At 41.9% G+C, this 24,908-nt stretch overlaps 2 protein-coding genes and 12 non-coding genes across 14 annotated transcripts; 13 read left to right on the forward strand and 1 right to left on the reverse strand.

Moving 5' to 3' along the window:
- The first annotated feature begins 156 nt into the window (after window positions 1–156).
- Window positions 157–229, forward strand: Trnaa-ugc (transfer RNA alanine (anticodon UGC)). The gene has a single exon. It is a non-coding gene; the product is annotated as a tRNA-Ala (tRNA).
- Window positions 230–536: 307 nt separating this feature from the next.
- On the forward strand, window positions 537–609 carry Trnaa-agc (transfer RNA alanine (anticodon AGC)). The gene has a single exon. It is a non-coding gene; the product is annotated as a tRNA-Ala (tRNA).
- A 67-nt stretch (window positions 610–676) lies between these two features.
- Trnaa-ugc (transfer RNA alanine (anticodon UGC)) lies at window positions 677–749 on the forward strand. Its single transcript has one exon. It is a non-coding gene; the product is annotated as a tRNA-Ala (tRNA).
- A 315-nt stretch (window positions 750–1,064) lies between these two features.
- Window positions 1,065–1,137, forward strand: Trnaa-agc (transfer RNA alanine (anticodon AGC)). Its single transcript has one exon. It is a non-coding gene; the product is annotated as a tRNA-Ala (tRNA).
- A 67-nt stretch (window positions 1,138–1,204) lies between these two features.
- Window positions 1,205–1,277, forward strand: Trnaa-ugc (transfer RNA alanine (anticodon UGC)). Its single transcript has one exon. It is a non-coding gene; the product is annotated as a tRNA-Ala (tRNA).
- A 315-nt stretch (window positions 1,278–1,592) lies between these two features.
- Window positions 1,593–1,665, forward strand: Trnaa-agc (transfer RNA alanine (anticodon AGC)). The gene has a single exon. It is a non-coding gene; the product is annotated as a tRNA-Ala (tRNA).
- A 67-nt stretch (window positions 1,666–1,732) lies between these two features.
- On the forward strand, window positions 1,733–1,805 carry Trnaa-ugc (transfer RNA alanine (anticodon UGC)). The gene has a single exon. It is a non-coding gene; the product is annotated as a tRNA-Ala (tRNA).
- Window positions 1,806–2,120: 315 nt separating this feature from the next.
- Trnaa-agc (transfer RNA alanine (anticodon AGC)) lies at window positions 2,121–2,193 on the forward strand. The gene has a single exon. It is a non-coding gene; the product is annotated as a tRNA-Ala (tRNA).
- Window positions 2,194–2,260: 67 nt separating this feature from the next.
- Window positions 2,261–2,333, forward strand: Trnaa-ugc (transfer RNA alanine (anticodon UGC)). The gene has a single exon. It is a non-coding gene; the product is annotated as a tRNA-Ala (tRNA).
- A 315-nt stretch (window positions 2,334–2,648) lies between these two features.
- Trnaa-agc (transfer RNA alanine (anticodon AGC)) lies at window positions 2,649–2,721 on the forward strand. Its single transcript has one exon. It is a non-coding gene; the product is annotated as a tRNA-Ala (tRNA).
- Window positions 2,722–2,787: 66 nt separating this feature from the next.
- On the forward strand, window positions 2,788–2,860 carry Trnaa-ugc (transfer RNA alanine (anticodon UGC)). Its single transcript has one exon. It is a non-coding gene; the product is annotated as a tRNA-Ala (tRNA).
- A 1,363-nt stretch (window positions 2,861–4,223) lies between these two features.
- On the forward strand, window positions 4,224–4,296 carry Trnaa-agc (transfer RNA alanine (anticodon AGC)). The gene has a single exon. It is a non-coding gene; the product is annotated as a tRNA-Ala (tRNA).
- A 250-nt stretch (window positions 4,297–4,546) lies between these two features.
- Window positions 4,547–15,028, reverse strand: LOC139474399 (protein LTO1 homolog). Its single transcript, XM_071257391.1, has 5 exons — window positions 14,943–15,028; window positions 13,952–14,057; window positions 9,420–9,490; window positions 7,310–7,424; window positions 4,547–7,000 (listed from the first exon to the last, which is right to left on the reverse strand). Exons 1-5 carry the CDS (start codon window positions 15,026–15,028, stop codon window positions 6,932–6,934), a joined length of 447 nt encoding a protein of 148 aa, XP_071113492.1. The 3' UTR covers window positions 4,547–6,931.
- Window positions 15,029–15,076: 48 nt separating this feature from the next.
- LOC139475152 (ufm1-specific protease 1-like) lies at window positions 15,077–18,440 on the forward strand. The gene is made up of 3 exons (XM_071258407.1): window positions 15,077–15,117; window positions 15,829–15,966; window positions 18,171–18,440. The coding sequence occupies exons 2-3, from the start codon at window positions 15,850–15,852 to the stop codon at window positions 18,438–18,440; spliced, it is 387 nt and encodes a 128-aa protein (XP_071114508.1). The 5' UTR covers window positions 15,077–15,117; window positions 15,829–15,849.
- Window positions 18,441–24,908: the final 6,468 nt, after the last annotated feature.

The following is a 24,908-nucleotide window of genomic DNA, read 5'->3' on the forward strand; positions in this document are numbered from 1 at the left end:
CACCTACTCCGTCATCAGGGGAATTAGCTCAAATGGTAGAGCGCTCGCTTAGCATGCGAGAGGTACCTGGATCGATACCCGGATTCTCCAAGTGTTTTGCTGTTTTGTTTTTGTAAAATATTGTTCTTATTTGGCTTTTTATGAATGTCTAGCACAGGGGGATTAGCTCACATGGTAGAGCGCCCGCTTTGCATGCGGGAGGTACCGGGATCGATACCCGGATTCTCCAAGTGAAATTCAGTTTATTTTTGGCTCAAAATTGGACGTTACATTCAGTTGTCTCAGTCAAGTTCTACCTACTTCAAACTTGTTACAAAAGAAATTCTACACACACTGACTTCCAAATGTAAAAGCAAGTTTCTCTCAAAGCTGGAGCAACCAATCTGTCACTACAAGGACAATCAAGGTGGAAGGCTGGAGGAACCCATCTGTCACTACAAGGTCAATCAAGGTGGAAGGCTTAGCGTTCATGCCCCAAACCGCTACAGGTGATTGTGAAAAATACATTGAATGAAGACACACCTACTCCGTCATCAGGGGAATTAGCTCAAATGGTAGAGCGCTCGCTTAGCATGCGAGAGGTACCGGGATCGATACCCGGATTCTCCAAGTGTTTTGCTGTTTTTGTTTTTGTAAAATATTGTTCTTATCTGACTTTTTATGAATGTCTTGCACAGGGGGATTAGCTCACATGGTAGAGCGCCCGCTTTGCATGCGGGAGGTACCGGGATCGATACCCGGATTCTCCAAGTGAAATTCAGTTTATTTTTGGCTCAAATATGGACGTTACATTCAGTTGTCTCAGTCAAGTTTTACCAACTTCAAACTTGTTACATGTTCAAAACAAATTCTACACACATACTGACTTCCAAATGTGAAAGCAAGTTTCTCTCAAAGCTGGAGCAACCCATCTGTCACTACAAGGACAATCAAGGTGGAAGGCTGGAGGAACCCATCTGTCACTACAAGGTCAATCAAGGTGGAAGGCTTAGCGTTCATGCCCCAAACCGCTACAGGTGATTGTGAAAAATACATTGAATGAAGACACACCTACTCCGTCATCAGGGGAATTAGCTCAAATGGTAGAGCGCTCGCTTAGCATGCGAGAGGTACCGGGATCGATACCCGGATTCTCCAAGTGTTTTGCTGTTTTTGTTTTTGTAAAATATTGTTCTTATCTGACTTTTTATGAATGTCTTGCACAGGGGGATTAGCTCACATGGTAGAGCGCCCGCTTTGCATGCGGGAGGTACCGGGATCGATACCCGGATTCTCCAAGTGAAATTCAGTTTATTTTTGGCTCAAATATGGACGTTACATTCAGTTGTCTCAGTCAAGTTTTACCAACTTCAAACTTGTTACATGTTCAAAACAAATTCTACACACATACTGACTTCCAAATGTGAAAGCAAGTTTCTCTCAAAGCTGGAGCAACCCATCTGTCACTACAAGGACAATCAAGGTGGAAGGCTGGAGGAACCCATCTGTCACTACAAGGTCAATCAAGGTGGAAGGCTTAGCGTTCATGCCCCAAACCGCTACAGGTGATTGTGAAAAATACATTGAATGAAGACACACCTACTCCGTCATCAGGGGAATTAGCTCAAATGGTAGAGCGCTCGCTTAGCATGCGAGAGGTACCGGGATCGATACCCGGATTCTCCAAGTGTTTTGCTGTTTTTGTTTTTGTAAAATATTGTTCTTATCTGACTTTTTATGAATGTCTTGCACAGGGGGATTAGCTCACATGGTAGAGCGCCCGCTTTGCATGCGGGAGGTACCGGGATCGATACCCGGATTCTCCAAGTGAAATTCAGTTTATTTTTGGCTCAAATATGGACGTTACATTCAGTTGTCTCAGTCAAGTTTTACCAACTTCAAACTTGTTACATGTTCAAAACAAATTCTACACACATACTGACTTCCAAATGTAAAAGCAAGTTTCTCTCAAAGCTGGAGCAACCCATCTGTCACTACAAGGACAATCAAGGTGGAAGGCTGGAGGAACCCATCTGTCACTACAAGGTCAATCAAGGTGGAAGGCTTAGCGTTCATGCCCCAAACCGCTACAGGTGATTGTGAAAAATACATTGAATGAAGACACACCTACTCCGTCATCAGGGGAATTAGCTCAAATGGTAGAGCGCTCGCTTAGCATGCGAGAGGTACCGGGATCGATACCCGGATTCTCCAAGTGTTTTGCTGTTTTTGTTTTTGTAAAATATTGTTCTTATCTGACTTTTTATGAATGTCTTGCACAGGGGGATTAGCTCACATGGTAGAGCGCCCGCTTTGCATGCGGGAGGTACCGGGATCGATACCCGGATTCTCCAAGTGAAATTCAGTTTATTTTTGGCTCAAATATGGACGTTACATTCAGTTGTCTCAGTCAAGTTTTACCAACTTCAAACTTGTTACATGTTCAAAACAAATTCTACACACATACTGACTTCCAAATGTGAAAGCAAGTTTCTCTCAAAGCTGGAGCAACCCATCTGTCACTACAAGGACAATCAAGGTGGAAGGCTGGAGGAACCCATCTGTCACTACAAGGTCAATCAAGGTGGAAGGCTTAGCGTTCATGCCCCAAACCGCTACAGGTGATTGTGAAAAATACATTGAATGAAGACACACCTACTCCGTCATCAGGGGAATTAGCTCAAATGGTAGAGCGCTCGCTTAGCATGCGAGAGGTACCGGGATCGATACCCGGATTCTCCAAGTGTTTTGCTGTTTTGTTTTTGTGAAATATTGTTCTTATTTGGCTTTTCATGAATGTCTTGCACAGGGGGATTAGCTCACATGGTAGAGCTCCCGCTTTGCATGCGGGAGGTACCGGGATCGATACCCGGATTCTCCAAGTGAAGTTCATTTTTTTGGGGGGTCAAATATGGACGTTACATTCAGTTGTCTCAGTCAAGTTCTACCAACTTCAAACTTGTTACATGTTCAAAAGAAATTCTACACACACACTGACTTCCAAATGTAAAAGCAAGTTTCTCTCAAAGCTGGAGCAACCAATCTGTCACTACAAGGACAATCAAGGTGGAAGGCTGGAGGAACCCATCTGTCACTACAAGGTCAATCAAGGTGGAAGGCTTAGCGTTCATGCCCCAAACCGCTACAGGTGATTGTGAAAAATACATTGAATGAAGACACACCTACTCCGTCATCAGGGGAATTAGCTCAAATGGTAGAGCGCTAGCTTAGCATGCGAGAGGTACCGGGATCGATACCCGGATTCTCCAAGTGTTTTGCTGTTTTGTTTTTGTGAAATATTGTTTTTATTTGGCTTTTTATGAATGTCTTGCACAGGGGGATTAGCTCACATGGTAGAGCGCCCGCTTTGCATGCGGGAGGTACCGGGATCCATACTCGCATTCTCCAAGTGAAATTCAGTTTATTTTTGGGTCAAATATGGACGTTACATTCAGTTGTCTCAGTCAAGTTTTACCAACTTCAAACTTGCTACATGTTCAAAACAAATACTACACACATACTGACTTCCAAATGTAAAAGCAAGTTTCTCTCAAAGCTGGAGCAACCCATCTGTCACTACAAGGACAATCAAGGTGGAAGGCTGGAGGAACCCATCTGTCACTACAAGGTCAATCAAGGTGGAAGGCTTAGCGTTCATGCCCCAAACCGCTACAGGTGATTGTGAAAAATACATTGAATGAAGACACACCTACTCCGTCATCAGGGGAATTAGCTCAAATGGTAGAGCGCTCGCTCAGCTTGCGAGAGGTACCGGGACCGATACCCGGATTTTCCAAGTGTTTTGCTGTTTTGTTTTTGTGAAATATTGTTCTTATTTGGCTTTTTATGAATGTCTAGCACAGGGGGATTAGCTCACATGGTAGAGCGCCCGCTTTGCATGCAGGAGGTACCGGGATCGATACCCGCATTCTCCAAGTGAAATTCAGTTTATTTTTGGCTCAAATATGGACGCTACATTCAGTTGTCTCAGTCAAGTTCTACAAACTTCGAATTTGTTACAAAACAAATTCTACTCACACACTGACTTCCAAATGTAAAAGCAAGTTTCTCTCAAAGCTGGAGCAACCCATCTGTCACTACAAGGACAATCAAGGTGGAAGGCTGGAGGAACCCATCTGTCACTACAAGGTCAATCAAGGTGGAAGGCTTAGCGTTCATGCCCCAAACCGCTACAGGTGATTGTGAAAAATACATTGAATGAAGACACACCTACTCCGTCATCAGGGGAATTAGCTCAAATGGTAGAGCGCTCGCTTAGCATGCGAGAGGTACCGGGATCGATACCCGGATTCTCCAAGTGTTTTGCTGTTTTTGTTTTTGTAAAATAATGTTCTTATTTGGCTTTTTATGAATGTCTTGCACATGGGGGATTAGCTCACATGGTAGAGCGCCCGCTTTGCATGCGGGAGGTACCGGGATCGATACCCGCATTCTCCAAGTGAAATTCAGTTTATTTTGGGTCAAATATGGACGTTACATTCAGTTGTCTCAGTCATGCTCTACCAACTTCGAATTTGTCACATGTTGAACAAAAATTCTACACACACACTGAATCGGAATTTCTGCCCCGGTTGGCAAAGTCAAAACAAGGTAATTTGGCCAAATTTCAGACATATTGACGATTGTATATTGTTAAAAAACATCAAATTGCCAATTCCCTTCCACTGATTTACCCACTGACTAGACTTTGTATGTGTTTGTGATGGGTGCTACCTCTCACCTTTTCGAAAACACCCCCATATGACAGTGATTCATAAACCCATGCTCATGATATAGTCGGAATCATTCTGTGATTTTGGTAGAGATTTCTTAGGAATATGGAAAGGGTTTTGTCGCTTTTATTTACAATCAGGTATCTATGCTGAAGTGTTGTCAGTCTGGTATTTTCCAACTGAGCACGTGGATAGTTTGTTTCTGAATAGACTTTTTTATTACCACCTCTCAGATGATATTGAAAGAATCTTTTTGGGTTGTTTCTTTCATAGAACATCATTGGAGAACACATTAATGTTTCTTATATTGATGACATGACATTTGAATTATATCTCCATACCTGAGGGTCCTGATGGGGGAGTCCCATAAGCAGTAAGCAGTAAAATTTAGGGTACTTTTTCATTAAGCAGTAATTTTTCTTCTTTTTCAATAAAATCGTCCCTAAAAATTCCTAAATCAGCCATGGCAGGACATGGGACTTTTAATTCTCATTTTGTTTCATCCTGACAATTCATATTTTTAATACCAGGTAAAATCTCAAATCGCTAAACATTCTAGACTGGTCCCCTGCGTCAGTTGCACAGCCTGTTTTCTGTGGCGAAGCATTTGGGTCTTGAAGACAGACTGTTTTTGACCATTTTAATCATTTTACAATAAGCAGAAAATTATTCATATACGTTAAGCAGTTATTTTTAGGTATTTTACGATAAGCATTTACAATAAAAAAAGATGAATTTTTATGTTTATCAAAGTGTTTGAAGTGTGTTTTACGTTAAGCATTAAAACCCATTACGACCCTCATACCTATCATCATAATCCATGTGGAGATTTCCAGTCAGAAATCACAAATCATGTTGACATCCACAGTTCAGTGACCTCCCAAATGATGTTGACACTATCAGTCGTGAGTTATCACAACCCAACGTACAACTCGACTCACATGAGTCTCTTTCGTGAATAAAGTCATTGATCAATTCATCCTGAGCACATTCAACTGAAAGTTGGCAGTCCCAACAAGCTCAATGCAAGTGATTCTGATCCTGTCTTGTCTGTGTATTATGTGCATGAGTGAGTGAGTGAGTTGTGTTTCACGCCGCTTTTAACAGTATTACAGTTATATCGCGGCGTGTCAGCTCAATGTGGGAGGAAAGCCCGAAATGATGCAGGTCTCAGATGTTTGCAACTTTGGTGAAACCCACGAGCACAGGTATGGTGCTGACAAACCTAGAAACAGAATTGGGGCGAACCGGGATTCAAACCCACAATCATAGGCTTCTGGCGTGCCCAAGGGACGTAACTCCGCACAACGACTGAGCTACCTGTGCCCCAATTTTGTGCATGACATACATCAGTCTAACAGTTAATGGTTATCCTAACTACAGTGTCACAGTTTCACATAAAGATATAAGGCATTGGGAACCTGGTTGTGGAGCATAGTCTCTCTGTAACCATGGTAACACACCCACTTGATACACAACAGCTACTGTCTCCACATAGTGTCATTGTGTCTAAGTAATCAGTGGACTTGTGAGGACTAACTCCAACCTTGGAGCTCTCTGTTCCTGTTGCAGAAGGTTGTGCCTGGTTGTCATATTACAGAGCAATGGTGGTCAGACTCAGTGACTTGGTTGACTACATGCCATTGTACCCAGGATGTAACACTGCTCATATTATCATAATCATTTGTCTGGTCCAGGCTTGATTATTTACAGTCTGCTATAATACAGCTGAAGTATTGTTGAGTGTGTCACAAAGCAACAAACATCATCGAGTCATCCTTGGATACAGATATGTCAGCTGTCTGGACAGTAGTCTCACTATGTACAGATGTAGCACCCTTTAAAGTGACCTCTCAGAAGGACATGTGTGTCATAAAGCAACAAATATCATCGAGTCATCCTTGGATACAGATATATCAGTTGTCTGGACAGTAGTCTCACTATGTACAGATGTAGCACCCTTTAAAGTGACCTCTCAGAAGGACATGTGTGTCATAAAGCAACAAACATCATCGAGTCATCCTTGGATACAGATATGTCAGTTGTCTGGACAGTAGTCTCACTATGTACAGATGTAGCACCCTTTAAAGTGACCTCTCAGAAGGACATGTGTGTCATAAAGCAACAAACATCATCGAGTCATCCTTGGATACAGATATGTCAGTTGTCTGGACAGTAGTCTCACTATGTACACATGTAGCACCCTGTGAGGTGATCTCTCAGAAGGACATGCCCTTGCTCTTGTCTTGAGCCCCGTATGACGTGCTTATTCCAAGTAAGGAGGTTACCTGGAACACAAATTGTATTTAACAGACAATCTCACCACAGCCTTTGCATATCACATATATGCCTTGAATTGCCTGTATGACTGCCTGTCACAGTGTGACTCTTTGCTTTATTGAAAAGATTACCCGGTAGTTATCTGGTCATGGCTTTACTGCCTTACATTCTTTATTGGCATTGAACAGAGACTGATTATTCTCTGGCACTGACATTTTATATTCATTACAAAAAGGAATATACTCTAATAAATGCTGACATTTTATATTCATTACAAAAAGGAATATACTCTAATAAATGTCCTAATCTGTATCTACCTGTTTGAACTTGGCACGTATCCTCTCCAGGTCTTCAAAGAGAGTCTGGTTCATCACATCTGCCACAGGGAACTGAGACAACATGGCCGCCAGGGCCTGCAGAGACTTCTGAACCCTGGTGAAAGAGGGAAACATGTCAGTGATAGTCTAATTGTGTCTATCATGGCTTCATGGGCCTTAGGAGCCACAGTATCCCTTGGCTTTATGAGCCTTGGGAGCCACAGTATTCCATGGCTTCATGTGTCTTGGGAGCCACAGTATTCCATGGCTTCATTGGCCTTGGGAGCCACAGTATATCATGGCTTCATGGGTCTTGGGAGCCATAGTATCCCATGGCTTCATGGACCTAGGGAGCTACAGTATGCCATGGCCTCGTGGACCTAGGAAGCCACAGTATCTCATGGCTTCATGGGTCTTGGGAGCCACAGTATCTCATGGCATCATGGACCTAGGGAGCAACAGTATTCCATGGCTTCATTGGCCTTGGGAGCCACAGTATTCCATGGCTTCATTGGCCTGGGGAGCCACAGTATTCCATGGCTTCATTGGCCTGGGGAGTCACAGTATCCCTTGGCTTTATGAGCCACAATCTCATCTGTAATGGCTGGGTACAAAAAAAGAAACCAGAACACAAGGACAGCTGCTTAATTTGGGTCTCCAGTCCAGTGTACTTTATGGTTCTAATTGTCTTAATGCACTATCTAGCACTCCCCACCTAGACCTCCGTCCCTGTCCTGTTTACTTGAAATCGTTACAGTTCTGATGGACCATCTAGCTAGCCAAACCTAGACCTCCGTCCTTGTCCTGTTTACTTAAAATCATTACGGTTCTAATGGACCGCCTAGCTATCCCAACCTAGACCTCCATCCCTGTCCTGTTTACTTAAAATTGTTACGGTCCTAATGGACCTCCTAGCTAGCCCCACCTAGACCTCCGTCCTTGTCCTGTTTACTTAAAATCATTACAGTTCTAATGGACCTCCTAGCTAGCCCAACCTAGACCTCTGACCCTGTCCTGTTTACGTAAAATCATTACGGTCCTAATGGACCTCCTAGCTAGCCCAACCTAGACCTCCGTCCCTGTCCTGTTTACGTAAAATCATTACAGTTCTAATGGACCTCCTAGCTAGCCCAACCTAGACCTCCGTCCCTGTCCTGTTTACTTAAAATCGTTACGGTTCTAATGGACCTCCTAGCTAGCCCAACCTAGACCTCTGTCCCTGTCCTGTTTACTTAAAATCATTACGGTTCTAATGGACCTCCTAGCTAGCCCCACCTAGACCTCTGTCCTTGTCCTGTTTACTTAAAATCGTTACGGTTCTAATGGACCTCCTAGCTAGCCCCACCTAGACCTCCGTCCCTGTCCTGTTTACGTAAAATTGTTAGGTTCTAATGGACCTCCTAGCTAGCCCCACCTAGACCTCTGTCCCTGTCCTGTTTACGTAAAATCGTTACGGTTCTAATGAACCTCCTAAAATCTTTATGGCCGTGATGTACCACCTAGCTGTACAAACCTGGACCAACGAGCCGGCCTTACCTGTTTCGCTATCCAGTATGAGCATCACAGCAGTGGAGTCATAGAGGACCAGCCAGCTTGCCTCACCTGGGTCTTGGTCCTATTCAGGGTCCTTAATACCTGTGTGGACCAACGAGCCGGCCTTACCTGGGTCGCCATCCAGTATGAGCATCACAGCAGTGGAGTCATAGAGGACCAACCAGCATGCCTCACCTGGATCTTGGTCCTATTCAGGGTCCTTAATACCTGTGCTGACCAACGAGCCGGCCTTACCTGGGTCGCCATCCAGTATGAGCATCACAGCAGTGGAGTCATAGAGGACCAACCAGCTTGCCTCACCTGGATCTTGGTCCTATTCAGGGTCCTTAATACCTGTGTGGACCAACGAGCCGGCCTTACCTGGGTCGCTATCCAGTATGAGCATCACAGCATGCCTCACCTGGATCTTGGTCCTATTCAGGGTCCTTAATACCTGTGTGGACCAACGAGCCGGCCTTACCTGGCTTGCTATCCAGTATGAGCATCACAGCATGCCTCATCTGGATCTTGGTCCCTGCATGTGTATGGCCCTTGTGGACGTTCTTGCTAGACTCACCTTGGTTTCAATGTCCCTTCTTGTGTATTCAGCTCCTGTAATGTCTCGACGTAGCCCTGGTAAAACCCCACCTAGAGACACAAAGAGGAACTACAACTGACGAAAACGGCAGCACAGAAATCGTTCATACAAATACCAAGATAGAAACACAAATCGAATAAATAACTACACAAGGAATTAACATGAACAGACTGATTATATTTCATTCCACTGTTCAGCACATTTCCTAATGTCATAAACCCCAATATTGCTTTACTGTTCTTATATTTTATTCAGATTCTTGCACATTGACAAGGTGAGTTGGGTTTAAAGCCACTTTTGACAGTATTCCAGTAATATCACGAGGAGGGGAAAGTCCGAAGCGATGAGTATAGGAATGGTGCTGACAAACCAAGAAACAAAATCCAGGATTCGAACCCACATTGTTTTGGTGTGCTTAAGGGACGATGCAATTCTCCACTGTAAATTCGGGCGCCTTAGACAACTGGGTCATCCATGCCCCCAGTGGACTGATGACTAAGTGAGTGAGTTTGGTTTTACACCGCTTTTAGCAATATTCCAGCAATATCACGGCGGGGGACACCAGAAATGGGCTTCACATATTGTACCCACGCCGGGCATCGAACCTGGGTCTTCGGCGTGACGAGCGAACGCTTTAACCACTAGGCTACCAGACCGCCCCTGACTGATGACTAAATATGTACATCCTTAAATACACTGCTGTGTGGACATTAACATGTTATGCAGCTTATCCATCAGCTCTCTCCACAGTCAGTCATGAAACTCTCCAATCATTTGGTATTGGGTAAAATGTTGTTACCATTGAACCATTGCAATCATTGAAACATCATTACTATTTACATTCTAATCTGAATGAATAAAACAAAATTGGTGAGTGAGTGAATATTGTTTGTCACAAATTACATCAAGTAAAGATAGCATGATCAAAGCTCCTTGCCATCGGGGAATAATGAGAGAGAGGGTCAGCCCGTTACGTATTGTATCGGTACCTGAGTGACGTGTCTGTATTTGCCCAGCTGTGTGGCAACGACCTGTAAATAATCACATCTGGTCCAGACAATCCTGTCGTTGATATTATGAGTAACAAGAGAGTATTGTTTTACACCGCTTTTAGCAATATTCCAGCAATATCACAGCAGGGGACACCAGAAATGGGCTTCACACATTGTACCCATGTGGAGATTCGAACCCGGGTTTTAAGTGTGACGAGCGAACACTTTACCCACCGCCCCTTAATAGCAAGGATCCATGCTCTGCAGTCACTAAGTCTGACCACCCGATCCACTTAACTGTTTAAATGGCATTCTAGAAGTTGATGAGTAAATAGGTGAGGTGAGGTGAAATGGGGTTTAACGTCGCGGCCAAGATTATTGCACTTATATAGCGACGTGCATGCACGTGTATGTGTGTGTGTGGCTGCTTGTACTAGTCCGGACTGATGCCGATTTATAGTGCTAGCTCACTGAGATACCATGCCGCAGTTTAACATGAATACCCCACTCAGACACAGTATACTGACTCCGAGCCGACCAGTCCTTGTTTTAGCCCCTTAAAGCCGAGCGCCAGACAGGGTAACAACAAGTACAATCTTTTAACGTCTTTTTGTATGACGCGGCCCGGGATCGAACCCTGGACCTTCCGCTCTCCGGGCGGACGCTCTACCACTAGACCACGGAGGCGGTGATGAGTAAATAACAAAACATACAAATTTATGGATAACAACTTCTGATTTAGTACATTATCGACATTTCAATGTAGATTCTTACCCCGTTACCAAGCTGGAACTTATCACACTCCTGCTTATGAAGCTGGGCCCACTTGCACAAAGTGATCTTACGCTATGACTATTGTAAGCCTATGTTAAAGTTACGATCATCTTAGTGCTAAGATCGCTTTGTGCAAGTGGGCCCTTGAGCTTATGACAAAAATTGCTACATGCAAAAAACAGAAGTTGTTATCCATCAAGTTGTATGTTTCCGATCCATTTAGTCACCTCTTATGAAGAGCATAGGTTGCTGTGGACCTATTCTAGCGCGGAATCCCCACAGGGCAATACATGAGTGGTAACAAAGTATGTTAACACATGATATCCTCATACTGATATGGGACGTTGTGATACCTGGTACCAAATAACATAGAATGATTATTTTTCTTGCCCACAAAACTGAACCAACCTTGCTGAAATATTAACAAACATAATAATAACTTATTCACCTAACAAACTCAGATCTTTTATATATCCTTGGTATAGGAATGGTTAGCTATAGTAACAAGTGTTAGGATCCTAGGTTCAAAACAAAATGCCACCGTGAACAACTCTTTTGAAGTTTAGAATTTACCGGTACCTAAAAAAATGTCAGTGAGTGAGTGAGTTGGGTTTTACGCCGCTTTTAGCAATATTCCAGCAATATCACGGTGGGGGACACCAGAAATGGGCGTCACACATTGTACCAATGTGTGGAATCAAACCCAGGCCTCAGAGTGACGAGAAAATGCTTTAACCACTAGGCTACCCCACCGCCCTATAAAATTGTCAGCATGTATAACATGTATCATGTATCTGATATTTAAAATATTGTATTTCGAAACCCATCTATATAAAAAGTCAACAAAAACATGCTTTTGAAGATACCTCAACCATTAACATGATAACCCTGGTGCATCAGAATTAGTCACCAACAGCCAATGCTTGTTGTCCAGGTAACAAGAAGCTGGGTCATCTTCCAGAGGCAAAGTCCAGTTTCCACCCTTGCCGACCTTGACTGGTATTTCTGTGCTTGATCGTAGCCCCACCAGTGGCCATTAGAGTTGACCAATCAGATTCCACCTCTCATATTACTTGCATTTGCTTTAAAAATGGAGGTGCCGAGTGAAGAAGATCTGATCAATAATCAAGATCTATATTGTAATAAAGAGAGTCTTACTTCGATTTCGTTACGCGATTTTGATTGGATTATGCATAGACACGTTAGTCCAGCAAAAGACTAACTTCATAATTCCAGCCAAGTTCGGCAAGGGTGGAAACTGGATTTTTATAGTCAGTTAACTCCCTTGCCTCGGGAAGATGCAGCTTGGTGGATTTGGTGACTTGGTTGATTGAGTGACATCATACCCTGACGTTGATCAAATCACTTGATTGTCTGGTCCAGACTCGATTATTCACAGGTTGACGTCACATAGTTGGAATATTTTTGAGTGTCCACCGTTAGAATTTGGCATTAGTCCTATAGTCCTTACCAAACTGTCCAATAGTAAAGGTATCCTAAGGACTAGTAGAAATTGGCCCATTTTAAGGGTTTTTCTATATGTTATAATTATAAGGACTAGTGGACAAAAACTGTTAGTTTCTAACGCTGAGTGTCGTATTAAACAACAATCAAAGAGATGAAATGATACAGGATGTTTTACCAGAATAATTAACTGGAAGAAAAAAATGGTGTTGTGCCAGTTATGCTCACACTAATTGTCACAGAACACAACAATATGCATCAGTATATGTTTTGGTACAGACAATAACTCAAAACAATAGCAGAGCGCGAATTTATTAAGACTACCTGTTCTTAGATTTGTAGATAGAAAGAAGAGTTAGAATTTGTCCTATGGAATGAAATCCTTCTACTTTGTTTACAAACTCTTTCTCTGGTCATGTTGAGTCTCACTTTGGCTGTAGGGTGCAAATGTACAACTTCAGTTTGGACTTAACCAACATCAGGGAAACATCAATTAATAAAATGCACAAGTTCCCCATGGCATTATAAGTATACTCTAATTGAACATGTTTAAACCCTGTATTCTCAGTTGTATGAGTTCAGTGTCATTTAAACAATCTATTAAACATCAAACTTTAATTATTGAAAGCGAACTATATCAACGGGGAGAGTCGTGACATCATCCGTCCCAAACATTCCATTTGGAGTGACTTGGTTTTACAAACGGCAGAAAATGGCGGCTATCGCAATGTCATTCACTTGAAATACAAGTTTCACCCAGTAAAGTTAGCGTTGGAATTGGAAAGAAATCCAGACCCGGCTCAAGCTGAAAATGGATAAATGTTAACTTTCTGTGAACTTTTGGTGTGTGTTTGAGTCATACTGCAGCTGCTGATGACGGGGATTACCGCTGGAGGCGGCGCGATTTACTGAGGCTCGATAGTGTGGAGCTCAGTGATTTCTTTTAGAAAATCGAGCATTCTCTGTTATAGCTTTGAATGGACGCTTCATTTCGGTGACCTGACATATACATGATTCGTCTGAATTCAAAGCCTGCATCATTCATAGCCTAAATCGATGTCGCTCTCAGTTTTCCCTAATTATTTTAATGTTATTTTGAGACATTGAGGAATTCCCCTAAAGGAGTTCTGTATGTCTCCGCGTGATTGAAAACGTAACCATGTGACATACTGACCTTTATCGGGAAATGAAAGACAGTCAGCTTGGTAGTGTTCACCTAGGCAAGGTCACCCGCTACTGTCAATGTTACGTGTGTGGTATGACAAGATTAACAAGCCCTACCTCTGAACCAATAGCTGCTCCCTTCTCAAATCCCAGAGAGAATCCGTCCGCTAGTCCCCTCTTCTCCCCCTCAGCTCTCCCCTCCCTGAACCCCTGCCCCTGGCTCCTGGGGAGACAAACATCATCACAATACACACATCAACTTAATCAAGTGAACTCATGTTTAAGCAGCCGTGATATAATTCTTGATGATACAAAAGTTAGGAAATGACTTCATCTGTATTATTTTCTATATTTCACTGAAGATGTAAAACACAATGAACTGATGAACTGGATGAGGGGATACAGAATGAGCAGTAAACTGTGTGTTGCGGGGACATTATAAAGATATCCTTGCTACAACCCATCATTGAACGATATAATAAAACTCTGTGCTTAAACACTTTAAGTTCAAGATAAAAAGGATCTGAATGATGAGAGATATCACTTCTGTATTTTTTCGAGCTGGTGAATTCCCAGGGGTTTCCCCATGAATGTGGAAGTAGACCGTCAGCGTTTACGTCATTTCAAGAATACAGTCTCGTGAAAAACTTAATAACATCAAAATGTGTCGTTCAGACACTTATTAACTTCTTTTTCACGGTGATGTGACCAACCCCTCATCCAAATGGAAAAGGTGCATATTATGTAAACTTCATAATAAAACATTATTGTCATTTAAAGATTTTAGATTTGAAATAGATCTTTTTGCCACATAATAATCATTGATAATGCAATATGTAATTAAAGAAAATTTAAGTCTATTCTCCAATTATATTTGTTATGTCGACAAGATTCCCGTGATATTTTGTCTACGACTTGGAAGTGTCTACGAAGTTTCCATGGCTACGAATTCACCTACACTGTAGGTTACTACCGTGTTGAGCAATATATCGAGTGAGTCGACTGACTTCATCTTATCATCACGTTCATGATATGATAACTTCGAAAGATATTTGCTGTGATCAGTCGGTTAATTTCTTTAAGAAACCCTAAAAACATTAATCCTTGCCTTTCTTCGGACATGATAACATCGTGAAAGAGATCATCCATGTCATCATTCCTCGAAACCTTCTCGTGATCCGTGGACGACGCCATCTTGAAGGGCAGGTGAGGTGTACATGAGAGTTACCCGCCCTTTGTTGTTGCTGCATGAGAATCTCATCAATATTGCACCAGCTTGTAATGTAAGAGGCCATAATTGGATAATTCCTTGATTAAGGCTGACTGCTGACAAATAGTCAAAGTCCTTTGATAATCACTGCAAGAGTTGGCTAATCAGTGTGACCAAGTTCGCCTTTAATTGCGTTCACATACACTGGATAAGTGTTATCATTTGGCAAAAGATGCCCAGGGTTCAAGAGATATTATTCCAGCAGTAAAATTGTGGTACTATTTGTAAAATCTAAATCATTGTCCCCCGATTAATGACAAAAGCACTTTATAATTACAGAAATAGGATTCCAGAAATAGGTCCTTTTGTCGTTGCTTAAATATTTCCAGATTTAATATAAACACACAAAGGTGATGTGAGGTCAAACAGGATTCAACGTAGTGGTCCTAATTATTGCAGTCATATAGAAATATGCATGCACGTGTCTGCTTGGGTCTGGCTGCTTATACTAGTCCAGACCAATTCCGTTTCTAGCTGGCTGAAATACCTTGACGCAGTTTAGCATGGTTCCCCTACTCTGTTGCAGTATACCGACTCTGAGCTGACAGTCCTTGTGTATATTTGGATGTATGTATGTTTCAGGTGAAGTGCCATAGTTTCAACATGACAGATTTACAGGTGAATGTTCATATTTGGATGTATGTATGTTTCAGGTGAAGTGCCATAGTTTCAACATGACAGATTTACAGGTGAATGTTCATATTTGGATGTATGTATGTTTCAGGTGAAGTGCCATAGTTTCAACATGACAGATTTACAGGTGAATGTTCATGAAGGAATTGCTCCACCAGGGAGTGATGTTGCCATGGTGACAGGAGACTATGACTACTACCACTATGGCTGTGATGGGGTTGATGACCGAGTAAGTCAAACGGAGGGTTATGTCTCACTAAATCTGTCTGATCCGTGTGTCCCATGTGAGAAACATGGCATTTGCAGACAACTCCAACATGTCCAGAAGCGTATTTCATTGCATTGCGTCTGGAATGGGGAAAAAAACTGCATCGTTCCTACTGTAACACAGCCCATAGGAACTGTTTACCTTGAAATACCTGTTATATCACCTATATGCAGTACAGTATGTACCAGTGGAACTATTTACCATGATATATCTGTAATATCCATCAACTGTATCACAGTGTGTAGCACAGGAACTATTTACCATGATATATCTGTGATATTCATAAACTGTAGCAGTATGTACCACAGGAACTATTTACCATGATATATCTGTAACATCCTTCATTTGTAGCACTGTATGTACCACGGGAGCTGTTTACCATGATATATCTGTAATATCTGATATTCATCAACTGTGCAGTATGTACCACAGGAACTATTTACCATGATATATCTGTAATATCCTTCAATCATAGCACAGTATGTACCACAGGAACTATTTACCACGACATATCTGTAATATCTGATATTAATCAACTGTAGCAGTGATATATCTGTAACATCCTTCATTCGTAGCACAGTATGTACCACAGGATCTATTTACCATGATATATCTGTAACATCTGATATTAATCAACTGTAGCAGTGATATATCTGTAACATCCTTCATTCGTAGCACAGTATGTACCACAGGAACTATTTACCATTATATATCTGTAACATCCTTCATTCGTAGCACAGTATGTACCACAGGAACTATTTACCATGATATATCTGTAATATCCTTCAACCATAGCAGTGTGTGTACCACAGGAACTATTTACCATGATATATCTCTAATATCCATCCACCGCAGCACAGTATGTACAACTGGAACTATTCACCATGATATATCTGTAACATCACATCACAACCTTTAGATCAAGGCACTGCAATTCACTTTGCATGGTTGCATCCCTTTACTGTGCCAAGATCCAGTGCTCATGTGTTTGAATCCTAGCATCCTAGGTCTGCAAGCACTAGACTCAGACTTGTTTGTTTCACTAACATCTGTGGTCTGCCATCTCCGAGATTCTTCCTCCGACATTAGGACATGCCGAGAGCTGAAATATGGTGTTTTATCATTCAAACAGGCCTACGCAGGAGATAACCCTTGAGTGAGATCAAGTGTAATCTCCTTGGAGATATGGCTGTAATGACTTTGCATCACACTGCTTTGCAGACCTTATTGATGACATTGTGCTATTACAATTCTAAAAGTGTCAGTGACACACTAATCCAATGAATTTTAAACCCAGTGTGGTAAAATGAATGTATAGTGTAATGCCCTGGTTCAAGAAACAAGACCTCATGTTATAGAAACACTGTAAAACCACTGTAAAAGTTGTTTCTTATGTTTGATGGATGTTTCTTTTCTACATGACACTGGCATCAGATGACTTTTTACACTATGTGACTATTACGCAGGGGGTGTCAATATTGCAGACTAATCACAAAATGATTGTTTGTAGAGTTGGTGCAGTGGTTACTTCAGACTAATTCATTGAACACTTTTTGTTATGCAGGGTTGGGGCTGTGGTTACTTCACTGTACACTAAACACTTTTTGTTATGAAGGGTTGGGGCTGTGGTTACTTCTGACTAATTCATTGAACACTTGTGCAGATTTCCGGCTGTAATTACTTCTGACTAATTCATTGAACACATGTTGTGCAGGTTTGGGGCTGTGGTTACTTCAGACTAATTCATTGAACACTTGTTGTGCAGGTTTGGGGCTGTGGTTACTTCTGACTAATTCATTGAACACTTGTTATGCTAGCTTGGGGCTGTGGTTACTTCTGACTAATTCATTGAACACTTGTTATACTAGTTTGGGGCTGTGGTTACTTCTGACTAATTCATTGAAATCTTTGTGCAGGTTTGGGGCTGTGGTTACTTCTGACTAAGTCATTGAACACTTGTCATGCTAGTTTGGGGCTGTGGTTACTTCTGACTAATTCATTGAACACTTGTCATGCTAGCTTGGGGCTGTGGTTACTTCTGACTAATTCATTGAACACTTGTTATGCAGGTTTGTGGCTGTGGTTACTTCTGACTATTGAACACTTGTTATGCAGGGTGGGGCTGTGATTACTTCAGACTAATTCATTGAACACTTGTTGTGCAGGGTTGGGGCTGCGGCTATAGGACCCTCCAGACACTGTGTTCGTGGGTTCACAGACAGCAGATGGGGGCAGGAGGAGCGACGTCACATCCTGTACCATCAATTACAGACATCCAGAAGGCTCTAGTGGCCATGGAGGACAAGGGCCCAGCGTTCCTGGGATCTCGAGACTGGATCGGCAGTGTCGAAGTGGCACTCTGTGTCGACTTCTTCTTCCAGGTAAGTTTACTAGCACTCTCTGCTCTCTGGATTCTAGAAAACAGTAGGTCCTAGTATCCGGTATCCTGGCAACGGATAACAGTGGTGGAACAATACACTGATGCATTGGTGAACTGCAATTTTTTTGCTTCTCTGTACAAGTACCCTAAGTAAAAGATATTGATTCTGACCTTAAATGTTTGCTTTAATAACTGTTCCACTAAACACTAATCAGTTGTGCATGTTAAAAGTCAAAACATAAATGTTTACATTTGTTGTGCCATACTTGACACTGCCAGCTGTAATTCGTCAGTGTCCCCAGTATTTGGCCATCCTGTCTATGAAAAAGATGGCTTAGGAACCACAGATAAGAGCACGTGCAAGTATTGTGATACATATCGGATTGTGAGTAAAGTATCGTGATATGTACCGGATCTCACAGTTGGTGTATCGTCCCAGCCCTACCGGATAAGTACCAGGTTCCCTATGTTTGTTACTCACTGCTTGTCTGTGAGGATCTGTGGGGCTCCCCAGGGAGCTGAGATGCAACTTGAATTGTATAACCATATGTGCTGTGAACATGCATCACCATTATTGCTATTATCATTGTTGTTGTTGTCGTTGTACTACTACTACTACTACTACTACTACTACTTCTACTACTACTACTATTATCATTATTAGGGGCGGTCGGGTAGCCTAGTGGTTAAAGCGTTTCCTCGTCCAGGTTCGAATCCCGACATGGGTACAATGTGTGAAGCCCATATCTGGTATCCCCCGCTGTGATATTGCTGAAATATTGCTAAAAGTGGCATAAAAACATACTCACTCACTGTTATAATTATTAAGCCCCGTGAAGATCCAAGGAAGAATAGGTCTTCCGCAACCCATGCATGCTGTAAAAGGTGACAATGCTTGTCATAGGAGGCGACTAACGGGATCGGGTGGTCATGCTCGCTGACTTGGTTGATGCATGTCATCGACCCCAAAGTGCGTGGATCAATGCTCATGATATTAATCACTGGATTGTCTGGTCCAGACCTGATTACTTACAGACTGACGTCATATAGCTGGATATTGCTGAGTGCGGCGTTAAACAACAAACCAACCAAACCAAAGTATTAAGCCTCATGACCACAGTGATTCTGGAAAGATTCTTGCAGTTCCCTCTGTAAGGATTTCAGTTCAGCATAGGTCCCCTGTGCCTCATGGAGATTCAGAACCATTAAGGCGTCATCTAGAGCGCCGCGATTCGCTGTGTCCTTTGGGCACGCCAGAAACCTATGATTGTGGGTTCCAATCTCGGTTCGCCCCGATTATGTTTCTAGGTTTGTCAGCACCATACCCGTGCTCATGGGTTTCACTGAAGTGGTAAACGTATGAGACCTGCATCACTTCGGGCTTTCCTCCCACATTAAGCTGACACGCCGTGATATAACTGGAATACTGTTAAAAGCGGCATTAAACCCAACTCACTCACTCACTCACTCAGAACCATTACTGTACCCCATCATTGTTGTTAGAGCTGTTTGAAGGCAACTGATGTTAGCAAATACAGGTTGGCCAACTCCAGATATTTTGTCAACTTGCTTTTTCACAATTTTCTGTTACTTAATTCCTCTTCACTTCTCTCAGATGCTGATGTCATTTTCTAGCAGACGTAAGTAAAGATGATGTGATAGCTAAGCAGCATCTGATTGGTTGTAAGCAGCCAACACATGTTTGACAACCCTGCACAATTCAAAATCATGTCTTAAAACACCAAATTGTTGGCCAAAATATTGGTGAGAGAGACCAGTTCTCTGTTTTTGCCAACAGTTTGTCAAACTTCACAAACTAGATTTGAAACTGTTTACTCAGTGTTCTCACTCAAAAACTTATGTTAAATCAGTTTTGATGTGTGAATGCTTGTCAAACATATGTTGGTCGCTTACAACCAATTGGATACTGTATAGATATCACTTGAGGAAACAAAGTTGGTGTTGGAGAGTTTCTCATCCTGTGTTTGCAAACATATTTGCCCTTGTGAAGCCGCTCTCCGGGTGGACGCTCTACCGATAGACCACAGAGGTGGTCTGTGGTATTGGTACTAATTGTAATGACCATATTGAAGATGGAGAACGTTATATTTCTATGTCCATTGTACAATGATCCTTGACTTACCTTATTTACAATTTTAACGGCTACAATGTCCAGCTTGTCAAACCTGTCAAGCAATGAGAAGTTGTGTTTTTGAACTTGAGGTATATTTTACTGCCAAAACCTTTTTTTAATATTACAACAAGAAAACATTTGTTATATGGGTAAATAATCAGAAAACCTGTATATCAATCACAGTATTCGACGTAATAAGCCCTCCGCTCTAATAAACTCCCACGGCGATATTTGCTAATATATTTGCTTGTGAACAATCACAAAGCACATGGGTCCAAGTCTCGCATTAAGTCCAATCCCTGCCCATATCATGACGCTAAGTCCACCCCATGGATCCCTTTCCACAACGTTTCTGTCAGCGAAACGATCACCTCGACGCCACCAAATTCTGACTCTTCCGTCTGCATGGGAGACACAAAAGCGACTTTCATCAGAGACGATGGCACGCCTCCACTCACGATGAAGCCAATTTCTATGACCTTGTGCCCACTGAAGTCGTGCTTGTCGATGCCATGGTTGGAGAACAAGATGACGTGCTGGTCGGCGACATCTGAGGTTTTTTGAATGGAGACGTCGGATCACAGTGTCCCGGCTAATGTGTCGATTATGTGTTCCTATGCTCTGGAGCACTTTCACTTGCAGTTAGAAACGGATGTCGCTGGTGTTGACGGGTAATCTGTCGATCTTGTCGAGGTGTGGTGACCCTAGGACGACCGCTCGGAGGAAGGTCATCTGTGGTCTGTGTGGCATAGTATCGATGCAGGAGACGGTAAATTGTGGTTATGTTAACGTTAAAATGACGGGCAACATCGTGGACAGACTCTCCTTCTTCCAAACGTAAGATAGCCTGGTTTCTCTGAATTTGGGTTAGGCGTGGCATTGTTGACCAAGGAGTGGTAGGTCCAAGAATCGGCCACAGTTTTATACCCACTACAGTTCGTGACAGTTCGTGCATTTTCGATTTCGCGAGAAATGGGTGAATGATACCCACATATTCATTGAAATGGTGCGTTTTGGCGATTCGTCTTTTATGTTGAGTTTTACTCGGGCCTTCGAAAATGCAACCAAAAATATTGATAATACCATCCAGCTTCACTACATGCTAAAACACGTATCAATTTATGGTTCCGTGTTTGTTACCTATTTGCCTAAATCCACTTGCGTTTCTTTTGTGTGTGAGTATACATGTAGATACATGATGGGTTTGTGAATGTTATAACTATTTTCTTATGTATACTTACTAGTGATCCATGAATTCACACTACAACCTACTCAAAATCATTTCACTCTAATACCAGAGTCGTGCAGCACTTCTTCTTTGAAAAGGTGAGCACAAAACAAGCCAGGTCAAAAAGCAGGTGAAAGAGTCCTTGGATGGATCTGCAGCATGGCTGCTCAGAATTTCTAGGGCTTCAGTCTTGCCTAACACTAAAACACAAGTATCACAGGCAGTGTCTCCTTGGGCAAGTGATATTATTCGAAATATGGCTTTCTTCAACAAGCTGTGAATGGGTACTCAGTAGGATGAGATGGTAATGTGACTGTTAATATTCTAGCACCTCGCAGACAGCTTCGGTTGTATACTCCCTAATGGGAGCTGAAACTGGAAATAGAGTGCACAGTGACCAATTGGCTGGGATAATAATTCTCTGCATTGAGCATGATATTCAGCATATTTCGTGTGGGTTTAAGGTCATGGTGTATGTTGGTCTACATACATGATCAACGTTTTGTAAACATCATTCAAACAAATGTTTTTACCTGTTCTTCAATGTTACTTGATAGCATGTGTTTGGTGCCATTCCAGTGTCAGTGTTGATATTCCTTGTCAACATTTCCTTGTAACCTTGAAGATATATGTATCATGGTGTTCACAGAGAGATCAGTTTAGAATAGGACACGAAACACCAATGAACATGAAAAATTCTGGTACAGACCATTGAAACAAAACAACGTTAGGGCAAATAGTAGCTGAGAGGGTATTAAATCTTTTCATGCTTACCATGATTTTAGAGCTATGACAGTGTCAGTGTTGGTATTCCGTGTCATCTCCTAGCATATAAGAAAGCAAGCACAGTGCAAATACTAGTAGTCTACATGGGCGTAAAGTGATGGACACTTTGCTGAAGAGTAATGTTGATATGAACATACTTGGAAAATGTCTTTTGGTCTTGTTTCTTGGTTTTCTTCATTGCCGATGTTCCCCTGAGCAATCCTAGCATTTGCTAGTGCTAGTTTGTTTTGAACAAGCACAATACAAAATCTAGGCTTTCTCAAAAGGCGGTTGTCATTTATTGGCAGAATTAGCTTGATGACTATATAAGGATGCAGTGGATTTGCTTGAAGGTCATGTTGTTGGTCACTTGGAAACCCCTAGCATTCGCTAGTGCTAGCATTTAAAGTAGCAAGCACAAAAGCAATACTAGTAATTTTCAAGAGATATGTATCAAGGTGTTTGTTGAGAGGTCAGTTGAGAATAGGTCGATGAACTCCAATGAACATCAAGAAAATGCTAGTACAGGCAATTGAAATAACAACATTAGGTTAAATGGTCGTAGTTAAGAGGGGACCACATGTTTTCAAGCTTACCATGTGTTTAGTTGTATAACAATGTCAGTGTTGGTATTCCGTGTCAACCCCTAGCATATGCTAGTGCTAGCATAGGAGAAAGCAAGCACAGTGCAAATACTAGTAGTCTACATGGGTGTAAAGTGATGGACACTTTGCTGAAGAGTAATGTTGATATGAACTTATTTGGAAAATGTCTTTTGGTCTTGTTTCATTATTTTCGTCATTGTCGCTGTTCCCCTGAGCAACCCTAGCATTTGCTAGTGCTAGTTTGTTTTGAACAAGCACAATACAAATTCTAGGCTTTCTCAAAAGGCGGTTGTCATTTATTGGCAGAATTAGCTTGATGACTATATAAGGATGCAGTGGATTTGCTTGAAGGTCATGTTGTTGGTCACTTGGAAACCCCTAGCATTTGCTAGTGCTAGCATTTAAAGTAGCAAGCACAAAAGCAATACTAGTAATTTTCAAGAGATATGTATCCTGGTGTTTGTTGAGAGGTCAGTTGAGAATAGGTCGAGGAACTCCAATGAACATCAAGAAAATGCTAGTACAGGTAAATGAAATAACAACATTAGGGTAAATGGTCGTAGATGAGAGGGGACCAAATGTTTTCAGCCTTACACTGTGTTTAGTTGTATAACAATGTCAGTGTTGGTATTCCATGTCAACCCCTAGCATATGCTAGTGCTAGCATAGGAGAAAGCAAGCACAGTGCAAATACTAGTAGTCTACATGGGGGTAAAGTGATGGACACTTTGCTGAAGAGTAATGTTGATATGAACTTACTTGGAAAATGTCTTTTGGTCTTGTTTCATTGTTTTCGTCATTGCCGCTGTTCCCCTGAGCAACCCTAGCATTTGCTAGTGCTAGTTTGTTTTGAACAAGCACAATACAAATTCTAGGCTTTCTCAAAAGGCTGTTGTCATTTATTGACAGGATTAACTTGATGACTTTATAAGGATGCAGTGGAGTTGCTTTAAGGTCATGTTGTTGGTCACTTGGAAACCCCTAGCATTCGCTAGTGCTAGCATTTAAAGTAGCAAGCACAAAAGCAATACTAGTAATTTTTAAGAGATATGTATCCTGGTGTTTGTTGAGAGATCGGTTGAGAATAGATCGAGGAACTCCAATGAACATCCAGAAAATGCTAGTACAGGCATTTGAAATAACAACATTAGGGTAAATATTCGCAGTTGAGGGGGGACCCAATGTTTTCAAGCTTACCATGTGTTTAGTTGTATAACAATGTCAGTGTTGGTATTCCGTGTCAACCCCTAGCGTATGCTAGTGCTAGCATAGGAGAAAGCAAGCACAGTGCAAATGCTAGTAGTCTACATGGGCGTAAAGTGATGGACACTTTGCTGAAGAGTAATAGTGATATAAAGTTACTTCGAAAATGTCTTTTGGACTTGTTTCATTGTTTTCGTCATTGCCGCTGTTCCCCTGAGCAACCCTAGCATTTGCTAGTGCTAGTTTGTTTTGAACAAGCACAATACAAATTCTAGGCTTTCTCAAAAGGCGGTTGTCATTAATTGACAGGATTAACTTGATGACTATATAAGGATGCAGTGGAGTTGCTTGAAGGTCATGTTGTTGGTCACTTGGAAACCCCTAGCATTTGCTAGTGCTAGCATTTAAAGAAGCAAGCACAAAAGCAATACTAGTAATTTTCAAGAGATATGTATCCTGGTGTTTGTTGAGAGGTCAGTTGAGAATAGGTCGAGGAACTCCAATGAACATCAAGAAAATGCTAGTACAGGTAAATGAAATAACAACATTAGGGTAAATGGTCGTAGTTAAGAGGGGACCAAATGTTTT

The sequence above is a fragment of the Haliotis cracherodii genome, unplaced genomic scaffold, assembly GCF_022045235.1.
Source record: "Haliotis cracherodii isolate W230 unplaced genomic scaffold, xgHalCrac1.p SCAF_3, whole genome shotgun sequence".
Taxonomy (NCBI): Eukaryota; Metazoa; Mollusca; class Gastropoda; order Lepetellida; family Haliotidae; genus Haliotis; species Haliotis cracherodii.

What these genes read in the sequence shown, in the direction of transcription:
- LOC139474399 (XM_071257391.1), bottom strand. Translation starts at nt 15,028, where the DNA reads ATGGCGTCGTCCACGGATCACGAGAAGGTTTCGAGGAATGATGACATG. An exon ending in GTTATCATGTCCGAAGAAAG is followed by an intron (nt 14,058 to 14,942) that starts GCAAGGATTAAT and finishes TTGTCTCCCCAG; the next exon opens with GAGCCAGGGGCAGGGGTTCA. An exon ending in GAGCAGCTATTGGTTCAGAG is followed by an intron (nt 9,491 to 13,951) that starts GTAGGGCTTGTT and finishes TTGTGTCTCTAG; the next exon opens with GTGGGGTTTTACCAGGGCTA.
- LOC139475152 (XM_071258407.1), top strand. Translation starts at nt 15,850, where the DNA reads ATGACAGATTTACAGGTGAATGTTCATGAAGGAATTGCTCCACCAGGG. An exon ending in GTGATGGGGTTGATGACCGA is followed by an intron (nt 15,967 to 18,170) that starts GTAAGTCAAACG and finishes CTTGTTGTGCAG; the next exon opens with GGTTGGGGCTGCGGCTATAG.